At 42.2% G+C, this 18,889-nt stretch overlaps 1 protein-coding gene across 1 annotated transcript in view; it reads left to right on the forward strand.

The window, feature by feature from the left end:
• Positions 1-253: 253 nt before the first annotated feature.
• unm_sa1614 (un-named sa1614) overlaps positions 254-18,889 on the forward strand; it is a 156,245-nt gene continuing 137,609 nt past the window's right edge. Inside the window, exon 1 of the mRNA XM_059980984.1 lies at positions 254-498. Within this exon, the coding sequence (XP_059836967.1) occupies positions 373-498 (126 nt within the window). The 5' untranslated portion in view covers positions 254-372. The remainder of the gene's footprint in view (positions 499-18,889) is intronic.

The raw sequence follows: 18,889 nt of genomic DNA on the forward strand, positions 1-18,889 counted from the left end.
AAATATAATAAACACCGGATTAGGGGAGGTCGAGTTACCCGTGAGACGGTCTACCTGGGTCCCGCCGATGGGGATGGGCAACGGAGAGTGAGGGGCGCGCGGGCGGCGGGACGGTCTCTCGCGAGGAGCGGGCGCGCGGGCGGCGGCACGCTCGGTCGCGAGGAGCGCGCTCCCGCCAGCATTTCCTTCCCTGTTGTCGTCGGAGCGCGCGCCCGCGTGTGAGGGCGGCAGTCTGCCGGCGCTCCTGCCTCGGGGAGGCTCCCTCTCTCTCCTCCTCTTCAACGTTGTTACTATTATTTTAAAGTCATCATCGCCCTATTGCAAAAGGGGACATTTGATCCGGAAAGGGGGAAATAATAATAATAGGAAGACATGCCGGAGGTCATCACGGTGCAGGAATTTATCAGCGAGACCCTGGAGGACCACAGCTCGCCGACGACCTCCTCGTTTACCACCAAAATGGGGAACTGCAGGAACGCGGTGACTGCCTTGGAGGAGGTAAAAGCCCGGGATACCCCGCTCTGCCCGTCAGCCGCCTTCTGTCCCTCCCTGGCATCTCGCCTCTCCTCGTCACCTCGTCCATCTCCCTTCCCCAGGGTTCAGGAAGCACCAACTCCCCCTTTCCACCTTCGTGGAGCTGAGCTACGACCCCAGAGACGGGATGGGGGGTCGGGAGTGAGGTGTCGTCTGTCAGGGGCAGAGGACGCGGCTGCCCCTCCGTCGTACTTCAGAGGTGCAAAGCGCTCTCCAGAAACCCGATCAGTTGCGTTAAAAGTACGAATACAGAAGTCCCAAAGATGGATTTTCTCCCGTTATACAGCAGGGAAGCATATGCCCTTCGGTCCGTCTTCTTCATGCTAACCAAACATGACCAATATCCTCTAAGATCCCTCCTCTACCCTGAACCTGTCAAAATGTCTCTTAAATGTCCTTAACTGTGCCTGACCCTACCACTTCCTCTGGTAGTTAGTTCCATAAATCTACTATCCCCGTTGTGAAAATGTTGTCCGACAGGACTCCTCTCTCAACTGAAATCTATGCACTTTAGTTCCATACCTCCACCCCGCCTACCCTGGGGAAAAGAAATTGGCCGTCCACCTTATCTTTGCCCCTCATGATTTTCCATACCTCTTACAAGGTCATCCCTTCAGCCTCATCTGCTCCAGGGAAAACAGCCTTTCCTATTAACTCAAGCTACCCAGTCCTGTTCATGGTCTTGATAATCTTTCTGAAATCTTTACAGTTTAATGACATCCTTCCTCTAGCCAGGTGACCAGAACAGGACACAATACTCTTACTGGCTACTAGTACAGTTGCAACATGATGTCATAACTTGTGTACTCAATGCCCTAACCAATGAAAGCAAGGGTCATTGTTGTCACCACTTTCAGGAAACTATGTATCTCAAAATGGCCACTTTATTTGGTACAAGAGTGGAACCCAATTCAATTTATTGGGCAATCAGAATCAGGTTTATTATCATCGGCATGTGATGTAAAATTTGTTAGTTTAGCAGTAGTAGTTCGATGCAACACATAATCTAGCAGAGGGGAAAATAATAAATAAACAAGTAAGTCAATTACCTATATTGAATAGATTAAAAACATGCATAAATGGAAATAATGTATATTTTTTTAAAAAGTGAGGTAGTGTCCAAAGTTTCAATGTCCATTTAGGAATCGGATGGCAGAGGGGAAGAAGCTGTTCCTGAATCACTGAGTGAGTGCCTTCAGACTTCTGTATCTCCTACCTGACAGTGAGAAAAGGGCATGCCCTGGGTGCTGGAGGTCCTTAATTATGAATGCTGCCTTTCTGAGACACCTCTTTCTGAAGATGGTCTGGGTACTTTACAAAGTATCTAGTACCCAAGATGGAGCTGACTAGATTTAAAACCTTCTGCAGCTTCTTTCGGTCCTGTGCGGTAGCCCCTCCATTCCAGACAGTGATGCAGCCTGTCAGAATGCACTCCATGGTACAACTATAGAAGTTTTTGAGTGTATTTGTTGACATGCCAAATCTCTTCAAACTCCTAATAAAGTATAGCTGCTGTCTTGCCTTCTTTATAACTACATCGATATGTTGGGACCAGGTTAGATCCTCAGAAGTCTTGACACCGAGGAACTTGAAGCTGCTCACTCTCTTCACTTCTGATCCCTCTAAGAGGATTGGTATGTCCACAATCAGCTCTTTCATCTTACTGACATTGAGTGCCAGGTTGTTGCTGCGGCACCACTCCACCAGCTGACATCTCTCATTCCTGCATGCCCTTCGTCATCACCTGAGATTCTACCAGCAGTGGTTGTATCATCAGCAAACTTATGGTATGTGAGTTATGCCTAGCCACAGAGTCATGTGTATATAGAGCGCAGAGCAGTGGGCTAAGCACACACCGAGGTGCGCCAGTGTTGATCATCAGCGAGGAGGAGATGTTATAACTAATCTGCACAGATTGTGGTCTTCAGGTCAGGAAGTTGAGGATCCACTTGCAGAGGGAGGTATAGAGGCCCAGTTTCTGCAACTTCTCAATCAGGATTGTGGGAATGATGGTATTAAATGCTAAGCTATAGTCGAGAAACAGCATCTTGACATAGGTGTTTGTGTTGTCTAAAACTGTGTGGACAGATTGAGATTACATCTGCCATTGACCTATTGTGTCAATAGGAAAATTGCACTGGGTCTAGGTCCTTGTTGAGGCAGGAGTTCAGACTAGTCATGACTAACCTCTCAAAACATTTCACTGTCGCTGTGTACTACCGGGCGATACTCATTAAGGCAGCCCACATTATTCTTCTTAGGCACTGGTATAATTGTTGCCTTTTTGAAGCAAGTCGAAACTTCCACCCATAGCAGTGAGAGGTTGAAAATGTCCTTGAATACTCCAGCTAGTTGGCTGGCACAGGTTTTCAGAGCTTTACCAGTTACTCCATCAGGACCTTCTGCCTTGCGAGGGTTCACTCTCTTTAAAGACAGTCTAACGTCAGCCTCTGAGATGGACATCACAAGGTCATCAGGTGCAGCAGACATCTTCACGGCTGAAGTTGTGTTCTCCTTTCAAAGCAGGCATAGAAGGCGTTGAGTTCATCTGGGAGTGAAGCATCGCTGTCATTTGTGCTATTGGGTTTCGCTTTGTAGGAAGTAATGTCTTGCAGACCCTGCCAGAGTTACCGTACATCCGATGTCGCCTCCAACCTCATTCGAAATTGTCTCTTCACCCTTGAAACAGCCTTGTGCAAATCATACTTGGTTTTCTGGTACAGTGCTGGGTCGCCAGACTTGAATGTCCCGGATCTAGCCTCGCAGATGGCAGACCTGCTGGTTCATCTTCAGCTTTTGATTTGGGAATGTACAGTAAGTATTTGTGGGCATACACTCATCTACACAGGTTTAAATGAAGTCGGTAACAACTGCAACATACTCATCCAGGTTTGAAGATGAATCCCTGAATATAATCCAGTCCACCAATTCAAAACAGTCCTGTAGGTGCTCCTGTGCTTCCCTTGTGCATACCTTCTTGGTCCTCAGTGCTGGTGCTGCAGTCTTCAGTCTCGGCCTATACTCAGGGAGTAGAAGTTTAGCTAGGTGATTAGACTTCCCGAAGTGAGGGCGTAGAATAACACGGTAGGCATTCTTGATGGTGGTATAGCAATGGGCCAGTGTGTTGTTTCTTCTGGTATTGCTATTGATCTGTTGATGGTAGTTGCTTAGTGATTTTTTCAGGCGTGCTCTTCTGCACATCATTGTTATAACGTGTGGTTATTTGAGTTACTGTTGCTTTCCTGTCCACTTGAACCAGTCTGGCTATTCTCCTCTGATCTCTCATTAACCAGACATTTTTGCCCACAGAACTGCTATGCACTGAATGTATATTTTAGCAGTTTCTGAGATGTTCAAACATCTTCTTTGGCACTAGCAATCATTCCAAGGTCAAAATCACTTTGATAACATTTCTTCCTCATTCAGACGTTTGGTCCAAACAACAAGTGAACTTCTTGACCATGTCTGCTTGCTTTTATGCATTGAGTTGCTGCCACATGATTGGCTGACTAGATATTTGCATTAACGAGCATATGTACAAGTGCACCTAATAAAGTGGCCACTGACCCAACTCTCCTGGACCCTACCATTTACCATGCAAATCCTAATGCACCACCTCACACATTTCCAAGTTAAATTCTATGTGCCATTCCGTTGTTCACTTCCCTAGTTGATCGTGATGCTGTTCTGATGTTAGATAACCTTCTTCATTGCCCTGTGGGACACCACCCTTTGCAGCTTTTGCCATTACTACCAGGGTGAATTTTTGAACACCTGTGGGATTTTAATGGAGAAGAGTATGGGTTTTGTTATATACTGCATGTAGTAGCCATCGTGGTTAATTTATAATCCAGAAGTTTGTACAGTTCATCTGGAAATGAAGTCTTACCACACTGGCTGGAGAATTAAAATACTGTAAATTTTAGCCGAGTAAATGAAACCTATTATTGGTAGCCATGAAATCGCTTGGTTGTAAAACCCCATCTGGTTCACTAATTAGCTTGATAGCAAACATGTATCTCTTGCCCAGTCTGGTAGATCTGTAACTCCAGATGCCCTGATATGATTGGCTCTGTAATGGCCCAGCTAGGGAGCAATTAGGTTCGGACAACAAATGCCAAGCTTGCCATTAAAGTCAAGATCTCGGATTTATGACATTTCATGTTAATGACCTGTGATCACAGCTGTTTTACTTCATATTTCCAGCATTTGCTATACTTTGCTTTTTAGACACCTAAGGCGTTAAAGAAAATATGGGGATTGCGACGAGATTGGAATTGGGTTTCCTAAGGTGCAGAAGCAGGTGGAGGCTGTTAAGCTGTTTCTTGCTTGCAGTCACTTTCCTGCACTTACCCCATATCCAAAGGCTTTTAAGGCACTGGTTAGACCCTACAGAGTATTGTGAGCAGTTTTGGGCTCCTTATCCAAGAAATGATGTGCTGGCATTGGGGATGCAAAGTGACTTGGGGGTTGTTGTGCAGGATTCCCTAAAGTTTAACTTGTAAATTGAGTCATTGGTCAGGCCCCTTGTCCCAGAAAGAATGTGCTGACATTAGAGAGGATTCAGAGGAGGTTCATGCGAATGACTCTAGGAATGAAAGGGTTAATGTATGAAGTTTATTTAATAGCTCTGGGCCTGTACTCGCTGGAATTTAGAAGAATGAGGGGAAGGATCTCATTGAAACCTATTGAATGCTGAAAGGGGCCTAGATAGAGTGGACGTGAAGAGAATGTTTTCTATAATGGGGTCGGGGGGGGGGGGGAATCTAGGACCAAAGGGCACAGCCTCAGAATTGAGGGGTGAGCCTTTAGAACAGTGATGAAAATGAGTTTTTTTTAGTAGAGGGAGGTGAATCTGTGGAATTCATTGCCACAGGCATCTGGGGAGGCCAAGTCATCGGATATATTTAAAGCAGAGGTCAATAAGTTCACAAAGATCATAAGACAAAGGAGCAGAAGTAGGCCATTTGGCCCATTGAGTCTGCTCCGCTACTTCACCATGAGCTAAACTATTTTCCCATCTAGTTCCAATTTCTGGCTTTTTCCCCATATCCCTTGATACCCTGACTAATTAGATACCTAACAATCTCCTCCTTAAACACCCTCAATGATAGGGCCTCCAAAGCTGTATGTTGAAATGAATTCCATAAATCCATGACCATCTGGCTAAAAAATTTCTCCTCATCTCTGTTTTAAATGGGCACCCTCTAATTCTAAGCCTCTTGTCCTGGACTCACCCACCAAGGGAAACAGCCTTTCCACGTCTACGTTGTCCAACCCTTTCAACATTTGAAATGTTTCTATGAGATCCTCTCTCATTCTTCTATACTCTAATGAATACAGTCCAAGAGCCGACAAACACTCCTCATATGTTAGCCCCTGCATTCCAGGAATCATCCTCGTAAATCTTCTCTGAACTCTCTCCAACATCAGTACATCCCTTCTAAGATAGGGGGCCCAAAACTGCACACAGTATTCCAAATGAGGTCTCACCAGTGCCCCATAGAGCCTCATCAACACCTCCGTGCTCTTATACACTATTCCTCTTGAAATGAATGCCAACATAGAATTCGCTTTCCTTACTGCCGATCCAGTCTGGTGGTTAACCTTTAGGGTATCTTGCATGAGGACCCCAAGTCCCTTTGCACTTCTGAGTTTTGAATTTTCTCACCATCTAAATAATAATCTGCCTGAATGTTTCTTCTTCCAAAATGTACAACTGTACATTTCTCAACATTCTCTTTCAATATTTTTATTAATATTATATAAATTGCATGGATATAAATACAAAGCTCATAAGGAGCCAAGTAATATGAATTACATTACATTTAAATCACAGTAATATGATCACAGTATCCCATATAACAACCGTACATTTCTCAACGTTGTACCTCATCTGCCATTTCTTTGCCCAGTCTCCTAAACTGACCACGCTTCAATGAATAGAGACCTAACTTGTTCAACCTTCAACACTTCTCTAGTAATCTTGACAGTCCCTAATTCTATTCCCTGAGACCTCTGGCTATCAGGTATGTTGCTAATGTCTTCCACTGTGAAGACTAAAGTTCTTGGTTAGTAAGGATGTCAAAAATTACAGGCAGGAGAATGGAGTTGAGAGGGATAATAAATCAGTCATGATGGAATGGCAGAGCAGACTCAGTGGGGCAAATGGCCTAATTCTCCTATGTCTTATGGTCTGATATCCCTCAGTGCTTTTAATCTGAATAATACAAAACAGAAATAGGCCCTTTAGCACAATGAGTCTGCACTGATCATTGAACACACATTTATATCCATTTCCCCAGACACTACCACTCATCTATACACGAGAGCAGGGGTTCCCAACCTGGTGTACACAGACCCCTTAGTTAACAGTAAGGCTCCATGGTATAAAAAAGACTGGGAACCCCTTCTCTAGAGGTAGTTTACAGTGGTCAATTAACTTGTTAACCTGATTATCTTTGGGATACAGGACGAAGTCACAAGTCAATTGTGCAAACTTCATGTAGACACTCTGAAAGTCAGCATTGAACCCAGAGCATTAGAGCTTAGAGGCAGCAGTTCCACAAACTGTAGCACCCTCATAATATCTACAAATATTTTCCTGGATATATTGAGTTCCTGAGCCTTGATGCATAGAGAAGGCACCGTTCTGTCTTTAACACCATACTTTCCAACAAGTTAACATTAAACTACACAATCCAGAACTCAATACATCAATCTGCAACTGGATTCTAGACTTTCATACCAATTGCACCCAGACAGTTAGACTAGGCAAGTAAATGACAACCTCTCAGACACTGAACACTAGTTCACCCATGAGTATGCCCCTGCCAGTGCCACCAACTCCATCATCAAATTTGCAGATGACATCACAGTATTTGGATTAATTATAAATAACAATGAAATAGAGAGCAGGAACAGAAACTGAATACTGCAATAATCATAACCTTTCACTCAACATCAAAAATACAAAGAAATGATTATCAATTTCAGGGAATCAAGAAGTTATGGACAAGCTTCACTACTCACAAACAGTGAAATAATGGAAAAGGTTTCCAGCTATAATTTCTTAGGAGTGAACATCACAGAGGAGCTTTCTTGAACCACCATCACTTCTGTGATACCCCTGGGAAGGCTCGGCAGCACCTATACAATCTTAAAAAGAGAAAATCTGCTAGTAAACTTTCACTGATGTGGAATTGAGAGCAGATCAGATTAACCTATGGCGTGAGAGTATTGTATATTAGCTGCAACAACATCGACCAAAAAGCACTTCAATGAATAATCAGGACTGCAGAGAACATTATTGGGACACAACTACAGTACAGTTGAAGTCAGAAGTTTACATACACTTAGGTAGAAGTAATTAAAACTCATTGTTTAACCACTCCACAGATTTCATATTAGCAAACTATAGTTTTGGCAAGACATTGAGGACAACTACTTTGTGCATGACATGAGTAATTTTTCCAACAATTGTTTACAGTCAGATTATTTCACTTTTAATTGACTATATCACAATTCCAGTGCATCAGAAGTTTACAAACAAAACCAAAAGTAATCAGCCAAGACCTCAGAAAAAAAAAATTGTGGACTTCCACAAGTTTGGTTCATCCTTGGGAGCAATTTCCAAACTCCTGAAGGTACCACGTTCATCTGTACAAACAATAGAATGCAAGTATAAACACCATGGGACCATGCAGTCATCATACCGCTCAGGAAGGAGACGCATTCTGTCTCCTAGAGATGAATGTACTTTTGCATGAAAAGTGCAAATCAATCCCAGAACAACAGCAAAGGACCTTGTGAAGATGCTGGAGGAAACAGGTAGACAAGTATCTGTATCCACAGTAAAACAAGTTATTTGTTGACATAACCTGAAAGGCTGCTCAGCGAGGAAGAAACCACTGCTCCAAAACCGCCATAAGAAAGCCAGGCTACAGTTTGCAAGTGCACATGGGGACAAAGATCTTACTTTCTGGAGAAATGTCCTCTGGTGTGATGAAACAAAAATTGAACTGTTTGATCATAACGACTGTCATTATGTTTGGAGGAAAAAGGGTGAGGCTTACAAGCTGAAGAACACCATCCCAACCGTGAAGCATGGGGGTGGCAGCATCATGTTGTGGGGTTGTGTTGCTGCAGGAGGGACTGGTGCACTTCACAAAATAGATGGCATCATGAGAAAGGAAAATTATGTGGATGTATTGAAGCAACATCTCAATAAATCAGCCAGGAAGTTAAAGCTCGGTTGCAAATGGGTTTTCCAAATGGACAATGACCCCAAGCATACCTCCAAAGTTGTGGCAAAATTGCTTAAGGACAACAAAGTCAAGGTATTGGGATGGCCATCACAAAGCCCTGACCTCAATCCAATAGAAGATTTGTGGGCAGAACTGAAAGAGCGTGTGAGAGCAAGGAAGCCTACAAACCTGACTCAGTTACACCAGTTCTGTCTGGAGGAAAGGAACAAAATTCCAGCAACTTACTGTGAGAAGCTTGTGGAAGGCTACCCAAAACATTTGACCCCTGTTAAACAATTTAAAGACAATGCTACCAAATGCATACAAACAAAGTGCATGTGAACTTCTAACCCATTGGGAATGTGATGAAAGAAATAAAAGCTGAAATAAATCATTCTCTCTCTATTATTCTGACTTTTCACATTCTTAAAATAAAGTAGTGATCCTAACTGACCTAAGACACGGAATGATTTCTAGGATTAAATGTCAGGAATTGTGAAAAACTGAGTTTGAATGTATTTGATTAAGATGTATGTAAACTTCTGACTTCAACTGTAACTAATATGGAAACCATCAACAATTCACGCTGTCTATGGCAGGCTTGCAGCATCGTGATGGACTCATCGCACTCCAGTAGTCACCTGTTCAGCCTCTACCATCTGGCAGGAGATACAGAAACATCTGTGCACAGACCCACAGTCCATAAGTAATACATAGACATGCAATATTTGGGTTTAAGTAGGGCAGCTACCTCCCTCGGATTTCAGATCTTTTTTTTAAAATCTCAGTTTTAATTCTTGAAGCTATTTTATATTTAACCATTGTAGTTTATAACTTGGGAATATACAATAGTTGAATGGGGCAGCCACTGTTTCTTTTAATTTAAGAGTTGCTTGTTTTTAATTCAGTTGTAACTGAGCTGTAATTCTAAATAACTCAGATATTATTTTACATTTAGTCACTGTTTTTAGTAATTGAATTGTTAGAATGCTGGTTTGCACTAAATGGAGTAGCACTGCAATCTCTTTTTCCTTACCAATGGTAATAAAGATTAAATAACCAAGTAAAAGTCAAAAATATAAGTAAAAACTAAAATGTAAGCTGATTTTCGCTTCTTTTACTTTAACAAATTTCACATCACATGCTGGTGATAATTAACCTGATTCTGATTCTTTTGTCTTTGCTCTTTGACTTTTTGACTCCCATAAACCTGTTGCATAGAGAATTACAATGTCTTACTCCTAATTTCATCTTCTAAGTGAAGAACTTTACTGTCATCAGTCTTGAATGCCTGACCCTTGTTTTGAGTCTGTTGCTATAAGAATTTTCTATCAGAATTGGAATCAGGTTTAATATCACTGGCATATGGAATTGTCATGAAATTTGTTGTTTTGCGACAGCTATGCAATGGAATTCATAATAAAAACTATAAATTACAATAAGAAATATAAAGTCAGCCTTCCTTATCCGCGGGTTCCACACGTGTGGATTCAACCAGCCGCAGAGTGGGAAAACCCGGAAGTTCTCTCTCCAGCAGTCGTTGTTCCACATCTGGGCTATTTTTCTTGTCATTATTCCTGAAACAATACAGTATTACAACTATTTACATAGCATTTTCATTGTATTAGGTATTATAAGTAATCTAGAGATGACGTAAAAGTACAGGCAGACCCCAGGTTATGAACGAGTTCCGTTCCTCCGTCCATCTTTAAGTCGGACTTGAAGTCAGAACAGGTACATCTGATATTATTTACTGTCAGTTAGTCAAACGCTTGTCTTAGTATATAGTATATATTTTACCTTTCTATGCATATAAAACACTTAAGAAATGTATGTATTTCAATAGCCGCTTAGTGATAATTGTAGCTCTCATCGGGGCAGGGCCTTTCACATGCTCCATTAAAATTGTTCTGATCATTGACCAACTGTGGCTTAACACTTTTCCAATGACCGATGGCGTTTCACCTCTTTCTGATCACTTTATTACTTCCACTTTATTTTCAGTCGTGATCGTGATTATCTTCATGAATAGAAATACTGCGGATTCAGAGCTGCGCTGGGTCCTAAAGTCCACCACACTGAGACAGGTTAAATAACGTCCGGGGTTCTGCTGGGTCCTAAAGACCACCGCACTGAGCTAGGTTAAATAAGGGCCTTGAGTTCCGCGGGGGCTCCCGGAACCAATCCCCCACAGATAAGGAGGGCCGACTAGATAAAAAAATAAATAAGTAATGCAAAAAGAGGGAAAACTATATAGTGGGGTAATGTTCATGGGTTCCTTATCCATTCAGAAATCTGATGGTGGAGGGGAAGAGGCTGTTCCTAAAACGTCAGTATGTATCTTCAGGCTTCTGTACTTCCTCGTTGTTGAGAGCAATGAGAAGAGGCCAAGTCCTGTGTGATTGGGGTTGTTAGTGATGAATGTCACCTTTTTGAAGATGTCCTTGATGGTGGGGAGGCTATTGTCCATGATGAAGTTTGCTGAGTTTGCAAGGTTCTGCAGCTTTTTCCCAGTCGTGTGCAGTACCTCCTGCGTACCAGACAATGATGCAACCAGTTAAAAAGCTCTCCATGGTTCTGTGGAATTTTGCTAGAGTCTTTGGTGACATATCAAATCTCCTCAAACTGCTAATGAAATTTATTTCCATGAGGTTATAGGCCCAGCCTGCTTACTCTGTCCCCATAGGGCAACTCTAGCTCCTGCCCATTCCAGCATCTCAAGCATCTGATAAGCTTTGTTACTTTTCTTCCTTGTACGTTATTCCAGGTGTGGTCCTGCAAGAATTCAATTTGATTACATTGGGAAGTCTTTGCTCTTGAACACAAATCCTTTTGCTTTAAAGGCGAACATATTTAATGCTTAAGCCTGTCATCTCTATTGGAGCATTGACTGCCGATAGCAGCTCGTCAGAATCCTCTATTCTGGGCCTGTCTTTCAAGTTGTCCCCTGGTGTAAGACTATCTTCAAAGACCATTCCTCACCCAGGAATGAGCTCTTTGGAGCTTTTGTTGACATTTCTGTTGCTCTGGGTTTTTTTGGGGTATGGTTGCAAGCACTATGCCCAAATCCTTCCTTTCACAGCCGGGCTTGGGACCATCCATGGCAGAGTTATATTTGATGTATCTGCACATTAACTTTCATTAATCTATGTATAAGGACACCTAGGTCTCTCTGAATGGCAATATATTTCAATCCTTTACCATTTATATATATTCTGTGTGTGTGTGTGTGTGTGTGTGTGTGTGTACTGCCTTTCTGTTTTTCTACTGATGTGTAACATCTATGTCCTTTTTATTCATTTAAGTTATTTATACCTCCTTTGCATCTTCACAGCTAACACTACTACTTAGGTTTGTCTCTTCAGTAAACTGGATGTGTCACACTGATCAGATTGTGAACAGCTGGGGCCTCAGCACCAGCTCCTGTGGCGCCCATGAGTCATGGCCTCTAAAAACCAACAGTGACCTACTTCTTCCTACTCTCTGTTTTCACTTCATTGCTCAACCCCTGCCCATCCATACAAGTTTATTGTTCTCAGTTTCATCACCTGTACTTCCTCCTTGATGACAGCAATGAGAAGAGGCCATGTCCTGGGTGATGGGGCTTGTCAGTGATAGTTGCCACTTTTTTGAAGCATTGCCTTTTGAAATTGTCCTCAATGGTGGGGAAGTACAGATCACGTCTCATGCTCTGCCACAGACTGCAATGGAAGCCAAGTCTGTGGGTATGTTTAAAGTGGAAGTTGATAGTTTCCTGATTGGTCAGGGCACCAAAAGATATGGAGAGAAGGCAGGTGTATGGGTTGAAGTGGGATCCAGGACCAGCCATGATGGAATGATGTAGCAGACTTGATGGGCTGAATGGCCTATTTCTTCTTCTACCATTTCCTTAGTAATAATTTTTTAGTATTTTCTTTGCTATTGATCTCAAGATAACTAATCTGTAGTTTCCGATATTTTCTTTCTTAGATAGCGTGATTACTTTCAATTGTGGAAGTTATTTTGGAATCTGGAATATAGCAGCCAGTGCCGTTATCTTCCTCATCCTCTTTCAAATCCGTAAGATGTGGTTATCAGGTCCTGGAAGTTTACCTTCTTTTGATTGTGTTAATAATCTCTATTATTTTTTTTCACTACTGCTGGTTTCTTTCCACTCCTCATTCAGTCTTGATCTGTCATTCTCTGCCATTTCCAGGACTTTTACTTTGTTCATTCCTCGAATACGCTTGCTAGTTATTTGTTCTAATTCAAAGTATAAAGTAAATTTATTATCAAACTATAACTATGTCACTATGTACAGCACTGAGATTTATTTTTTGGGGTAATTTTTTACCACTTCCTTATTCCCCAAAATAGTTTCTTGTAAGGAACCCACATTAAGTTTTACTAAGATATTCTGTATCTATAGAAACTTTTGCAGTCTGTTGTTTCTCACTGGAGCACCTGTCTTCTGCTTTACTAGTCTTTATCAAATTCTTGGTTCTTTTGTTCAATTTTGACAATGTTCAAACCCGTATACTTATGCTCTGTTTGGGAATATTGTTTAAACTTTTCCTTTGATCTATTGCTATCTTTCAATTCTCTAGTTAAGCCATAATTATACCACTATTCCTGCTGGATATATTAAAGGGACATATTTTCTTTAAGCTATGAATTATACTCAGTGGCCATGTTATTAGGTACACCTTTCCCACCCACCTGGCTTCAACTATCACTGTCTAGCTGGTTCTCCTTCCACTCCCCCATCTATCTCCTTCCTCCTCCTTTCTGGTCCTGATGAAGCATCTTGGCCTGAAACGTTGGATGTTTATTTATTTTCATTGATGCTGCTTGAGTTCCTCCTGCATTTTGTGTGTGTTCACCTGTACATCTGTTTGTTACTGCAAATATCTAATCAACCAGTCATGTGGCCGCAGCTCAATGCATCAAAACATGCAGGCATAGTCAAGAGGTTCAGTTGTTGATCAGCCCAAACATCAGAATGGGAAAGAAATATGATCTAAGTAACTTGACCTTGGATTGGATTGAGTCCTAACGAAGGGTCTCGGCCTGAAACATCAACAGTGCTTCTCCCTATAGATGCTGCCTGGCCTGCTGTGTTCCACCAGCATTTTGTGTGTGTTGTTTGAATTTCCAGCATCTGCAGATTTCCTTGTGTTACCTTGGATTGATTGTTGGTGCCAGATGGGTGGTTATCTCAGAAACTGCTGATCTGGGATTTTCATCCATAACAGTCTCCAGCATTTATAGAGAAAGGTGCTAAAAACAAAAAACATACAGTGAATGGCAGTTCTGTGGGTGAAAATGACATCAAAGGAGAATGGCCAGACTGGTTCAAGCTGATAGGAAGGCCACAGCAACTCAAATAACTATGTGTTACAACAGTGGTGGCAAAAGAGCATCTCTGAACACAGAACTCTGAACTTTAAAGTGGATCAGCTATAGCAGCATTAGACCACAAACATGCATTCAGTGGCAACTTTATTAGGTACTTATTGCCTGTTATGCCGCTGGCATTTAGGGCAATAATGAAGGTCCTCCATCTCTGTTTGGCTATACCATCACACGCATATAGATAGATTCTTCATTGCTGTTTTCATATCACTTGTTAGGTCTAGGAAGTATCTAATGAAGTGGCCACTGAGTGTATATTGCTACAGTCTTTACAGTAATAGATAAATCTCATTAATACCAAATACTGCTGGAGGAAAACCAAATCGATCATGAGAAAATCACTGTTGGATAAAGTAATGGGACTAAAGGCTGATATGCATACTGTACTGGATGGCTTGTATCCTAGGTTTCTAGAAAAAATTACTAACTACAAAGGGAGTGGCTGTATTGGTTATAATCTTTGAAAGATCTTTAACTTCTAGAGTGGAATGTAACATCCATTTTCAAAAAAGGGTGAAGGCAACAAGCCTGACATCCATTGTCAGAAATACTGCATGTGAGAATCAATTATTAAGGAAGCAATAGCAGTGCATTTGGAAAAACCTAATCTAATCAGAGTCTCAAGGCTTCATGAAGGGACAAATCATGTCAAACAAATTTATCACAAGCTTGACATTGTAGATAATGGATGTATTATATTCAGAAGGCATCCTCACAAAAGGCATTGAGTCAAAGTTAATACCTAATATAATATTAGCTGTGGCATGGCAGCATAGTGGTTAGCATAACGCTATTATAAATGTGAAGTTATCCACTTTGGAAGCAGGAACAAGAGGGCAGAGTATTGTCTGAACGGTGTAGAGTTAGGTAAGGGAGAAATGCAAAGAGACCTAGGAGTCCTAGTTCATCAGTCAATGAAGGTGAATGAGCAAGTGCAACAGGCAGTGAAGAGGGCAAATGGAATGTTGGCCTTTGTTACAAGGGGAATTGAATACAAGAGCAAGGATGTCCTTTTGCATTTGTACAGGGCCCTGGTGAGACCACACCTGGAATATTGTGTACAGTTTTGGTCTCCAGGTTTAAGGAAGGACATTCTGGCAGTTGAGGAAGTGCAGCGTAGATTCACTAGGTTGATTCCTGGGATGGCAGGGCTGTCTTACGCAGAGAGATTGGAGAGATTGGGCTTGTACATGCTGGAATTGAGGAGATTGAGAGGGGATCTGATTGAAACGTTTAAGATAATTAAAGGATTTGATAGGATTGAGGCAGGAAATATGTTCCAGATGTTGGGAGAGTCCAGTACCAGAGGGCATGGATTGAGAATAAGAGGTCAGTTATTTAAAACAGAGTTGAAGAAGAGCTTCTTCTCCCAGAGAGTTGTGCAGGTGTGGAATGCACTACCTCGGAAGACGGTGGAGGCCAATTCTCTGGATGCTTTCAAGAAGGAGCTAGATAGATATCTGATGGATAGGGGAATCAAGGGATATGGGGACAAGGCAGGGACTGGGTATTGATAGTGAATGATCAGCCATGATCTCAGAATGGCGGTGCAGACTCGAGGGGCCGAATGGTCTACTTCTGCACCTATTGTCTATTGTCTATTACAACACCATGGCTGAATTCCTCTCTGTAAGGAGTATCTGCATTCTCCCTGTCAATATGCGTTTTCTCTGGGTGCTCTGCTTTCCTCCCACGTTCCAAAGATGTATAGGTTAGTAGGTTAATTGGTCACACGGATGTAGTTGAGTGGTGGTGGGTTTGAAGGGCCTGTTACTGTGTTGTAACTCTAAATACAATAAATAAATAAATAAGATGTGGAGAGTAGGCATAAGGAGACAGTTTCAGGGTGGGAAATTGTCTAGTGAGATATCATAGTGATCAATGCATAGACCCAACACAAGGAAATCTGCAGATGCTCGAAATTCAAACAACACACACAAAATGCTGGTGGAACACAGCAGGCCAGGCAGCATCTATAGGGAGAAGCGCTGTCAACGTTTCGGGCCGACACCCTTCGTCGGGACTAATTGAAAGGAAAGATAGTAAGAGATTTGAAAGTAGTGGGGGAGGGGGAAATGCGAAATGATAGGAGAAGACCGGAGGGGGTGGGATGAAGCTAAGAGCTGGAAAGGTGATTGGCGAAAGTGTTACCGAGCTGGAGAAGGGAAAGGATCGTGGGACGGGAGGCCTCGGGAGAAAGAAAGGAGGGGGAGGAAGCACCAGAGGGAGATGGAGAACAGGCAAACAACTAAATATGTCAGGGATGGGGTAAGAAGGGGAGGAGGGGCATTAACGGAAGTTAGAGAAGTCAATGTTCATGTCATCAGGTTGGAGGCAGTGCATAGAACCCCCCCCCCCCCCCCACCAACTAGTGTTTTGGTGCACACCAACGCATGCTCCCTACGGCGTAGAGCGATGCAGAAGTGAAAATCAGGTTTACGGCGTAGGCTGCAGCTTAGCCCATATGCACAAATATAAATCAGCCTTTAGCTCTATCCACAACAATTCAACACCTTCTGACCTATTTCACCTCTATCTAACAATTTAATTTCATTTTTAACCAACTGAGGCATGCCACCCTCTCTGTCTTCCTACCTATCCTTTTGATACAGTGTGTATTCTTGGACATTAAGCTCCCAGCTATAATCTTTCAGCCATGATTCAGCAACATCATACTTGCCAGTCTGTTACTGTGCTATGAGTTCATCGACCTTATTCTGTGTACTACGTGCATTCAAATACAAAACCTCCACTCCTGTATTCACCCTTTTCAATTTTGATTGTATTAATCTTATGACAATTGGCATATGCCTTGGGTAATAATCCAGAGTATATAAATATTTTAAAATTCAAAACTAAGACTGTAAATCTGAAATAAAAAACATAAAATGTCAAAAAAAATCACAGGTACAGTAGATTCCCTGGAAAGATCAATATTTCACATATGGCGACCTTCGGCAGAAGAGTAGGGAATGGGAGACTGTTAATTTTTCGGGTTTGGGACCCTTCATCAGAACTGAGTGGAAAGAGAAACAGTTGACATTTCAAACCAGTTAACATTTTCCCAGTTCTGATGAAGAGTCCCAATAGTTTTGTATATGTTCAGCATATCGACAACAAACAAGTAGAATTGGGGCTGTGTGAGAAGGAAGGATGCTCAGCCATTACAATTATTATCTTCCCAGCACACTTAAATTTGAAAGTTGAAATGTCGGCAGGATAGTAAGTAAAGTTTTTGTTGTGGTGCTGCTAAGATGGAAATGATGGACGTCCTTTAAAATTATAAGTTAACATGCTGTTGAATCCTTCTGAAGCTTCCTGAAGGTATAATGTGTTCTGAAATTTTTCTTTTTTATTTAGAGATACAGCACAGTTACATGCCCTTCTGGCCCAACGGGTTCTATGCTGCCCAATTATGTCCATGTCAACAATTAACTTACTAACACTTACATTTTGGATCATGGGAGGAAACTGGAGCACCAGAGGAAACCCACGTGATCATGCAGAGATCGTACAAACTCTATATTGAACCCACACTGCTAGCTCTGTAAAGCGATGTGCTAACCACTATGTTACTGTACCGCTCCCAAGGTAGGGTAGAAATGTAGGGTAGCACACACTCAGCAGGTCATGCAGCATCTGTGGAAGGGAGTAAAGAGTTGACATTTCAGGCTGAGTCCCTTCATCAGTTTCAATGGGCCCAGTACCTCAGCCCAGAATGTCAAATCTTTATTTCTTACGATAGAAGAGCTTACAAAAGGTTCTAAAAACTAGGTAATGATAGAGATCTAGAAAATTATAAGGCTAGCAGGAAGGAACTTAAGAATGAAATTAGGAGAGCCAGAAGGGGCCATGAGAGAGTCTTGGTGGACAGGATTAAGAAAACCCCAAGGCATTCTACAAGTGTGTGAAGAGCAAGAGGATAAGACATGAGAGAATAAGACCAATCATGTGTGACAGTGGAAAAGTGTGTATGGAACTAGAGGAGATAGCCCAGGTACTTAATGAATACTTAGCTTCAGTATTCACTACGGAAAAGGATCTTGGCGATTGTAGGGATGGCTTGCAATGGACTGAAAAGCTTGAGCATGTAGATATTAAGGAAGAGGATGTGCTGGAGCTTTTGGAAAGTATTAAGTTGGATAAGTCACCGGGACTGGACAGGATGTACCCCAGGCTACTGTGGGAAGTGAGGGAGGAGATTGCTAAGCCTCTGGCGATTATCTTTGCATCATCCATGAGGACGGGAGAGGTTCCGGAGGATTGGAGGGTTGCAGAATTTGGTCCCTTATTCAAGAAGGGGAGTAGAGACAGCTCAGGAAATTAAAGGCCAGTGAGTCTTACTTCAGTGGTTGATAAGTTGATGGAGAAGATCCTGAAAAGCAGGATTTATGAACATTTGGGGAGCCATAATATGATTAGGAATAGTCAGCATTCCATTGTCAAAGGCAGGTCATTCCTTATGAGCCTAATTGAATTCTTGAGGATGTGACTAAACATATTGATGAAGGCAGAGCCATAGATGTAATGTTTATGGGGTTCAGCAAGGCATTTGATAATGTACCCCATGGAAGGCTTATTGAGAAAGTAAGGAGGTAAGGGGACATTGCTTTGTGGATCTAGAACTGGCTTGCCCACAGAAAGCAAAGAGTGGTTGTAGACAGGTCATATTCTGCATGGAGGTTGGTGACTAGTGGTGTCCCTCAAGGATCTGT

This window comes from Hypanus sabinus, chromosome 9 (assembly GCF_030144855.1).
Source record: "Hypanus sabinus isolate sHypSab1 chromosome 9, sHypSab1.hap1, whole genome shotgun sequence".
NCBI lineage: Eukaryota > Metazoa > Chordata > Chondrichthyes > Myliobatiformes > Dasyatidae > Hypanus > Hypanus sabinus.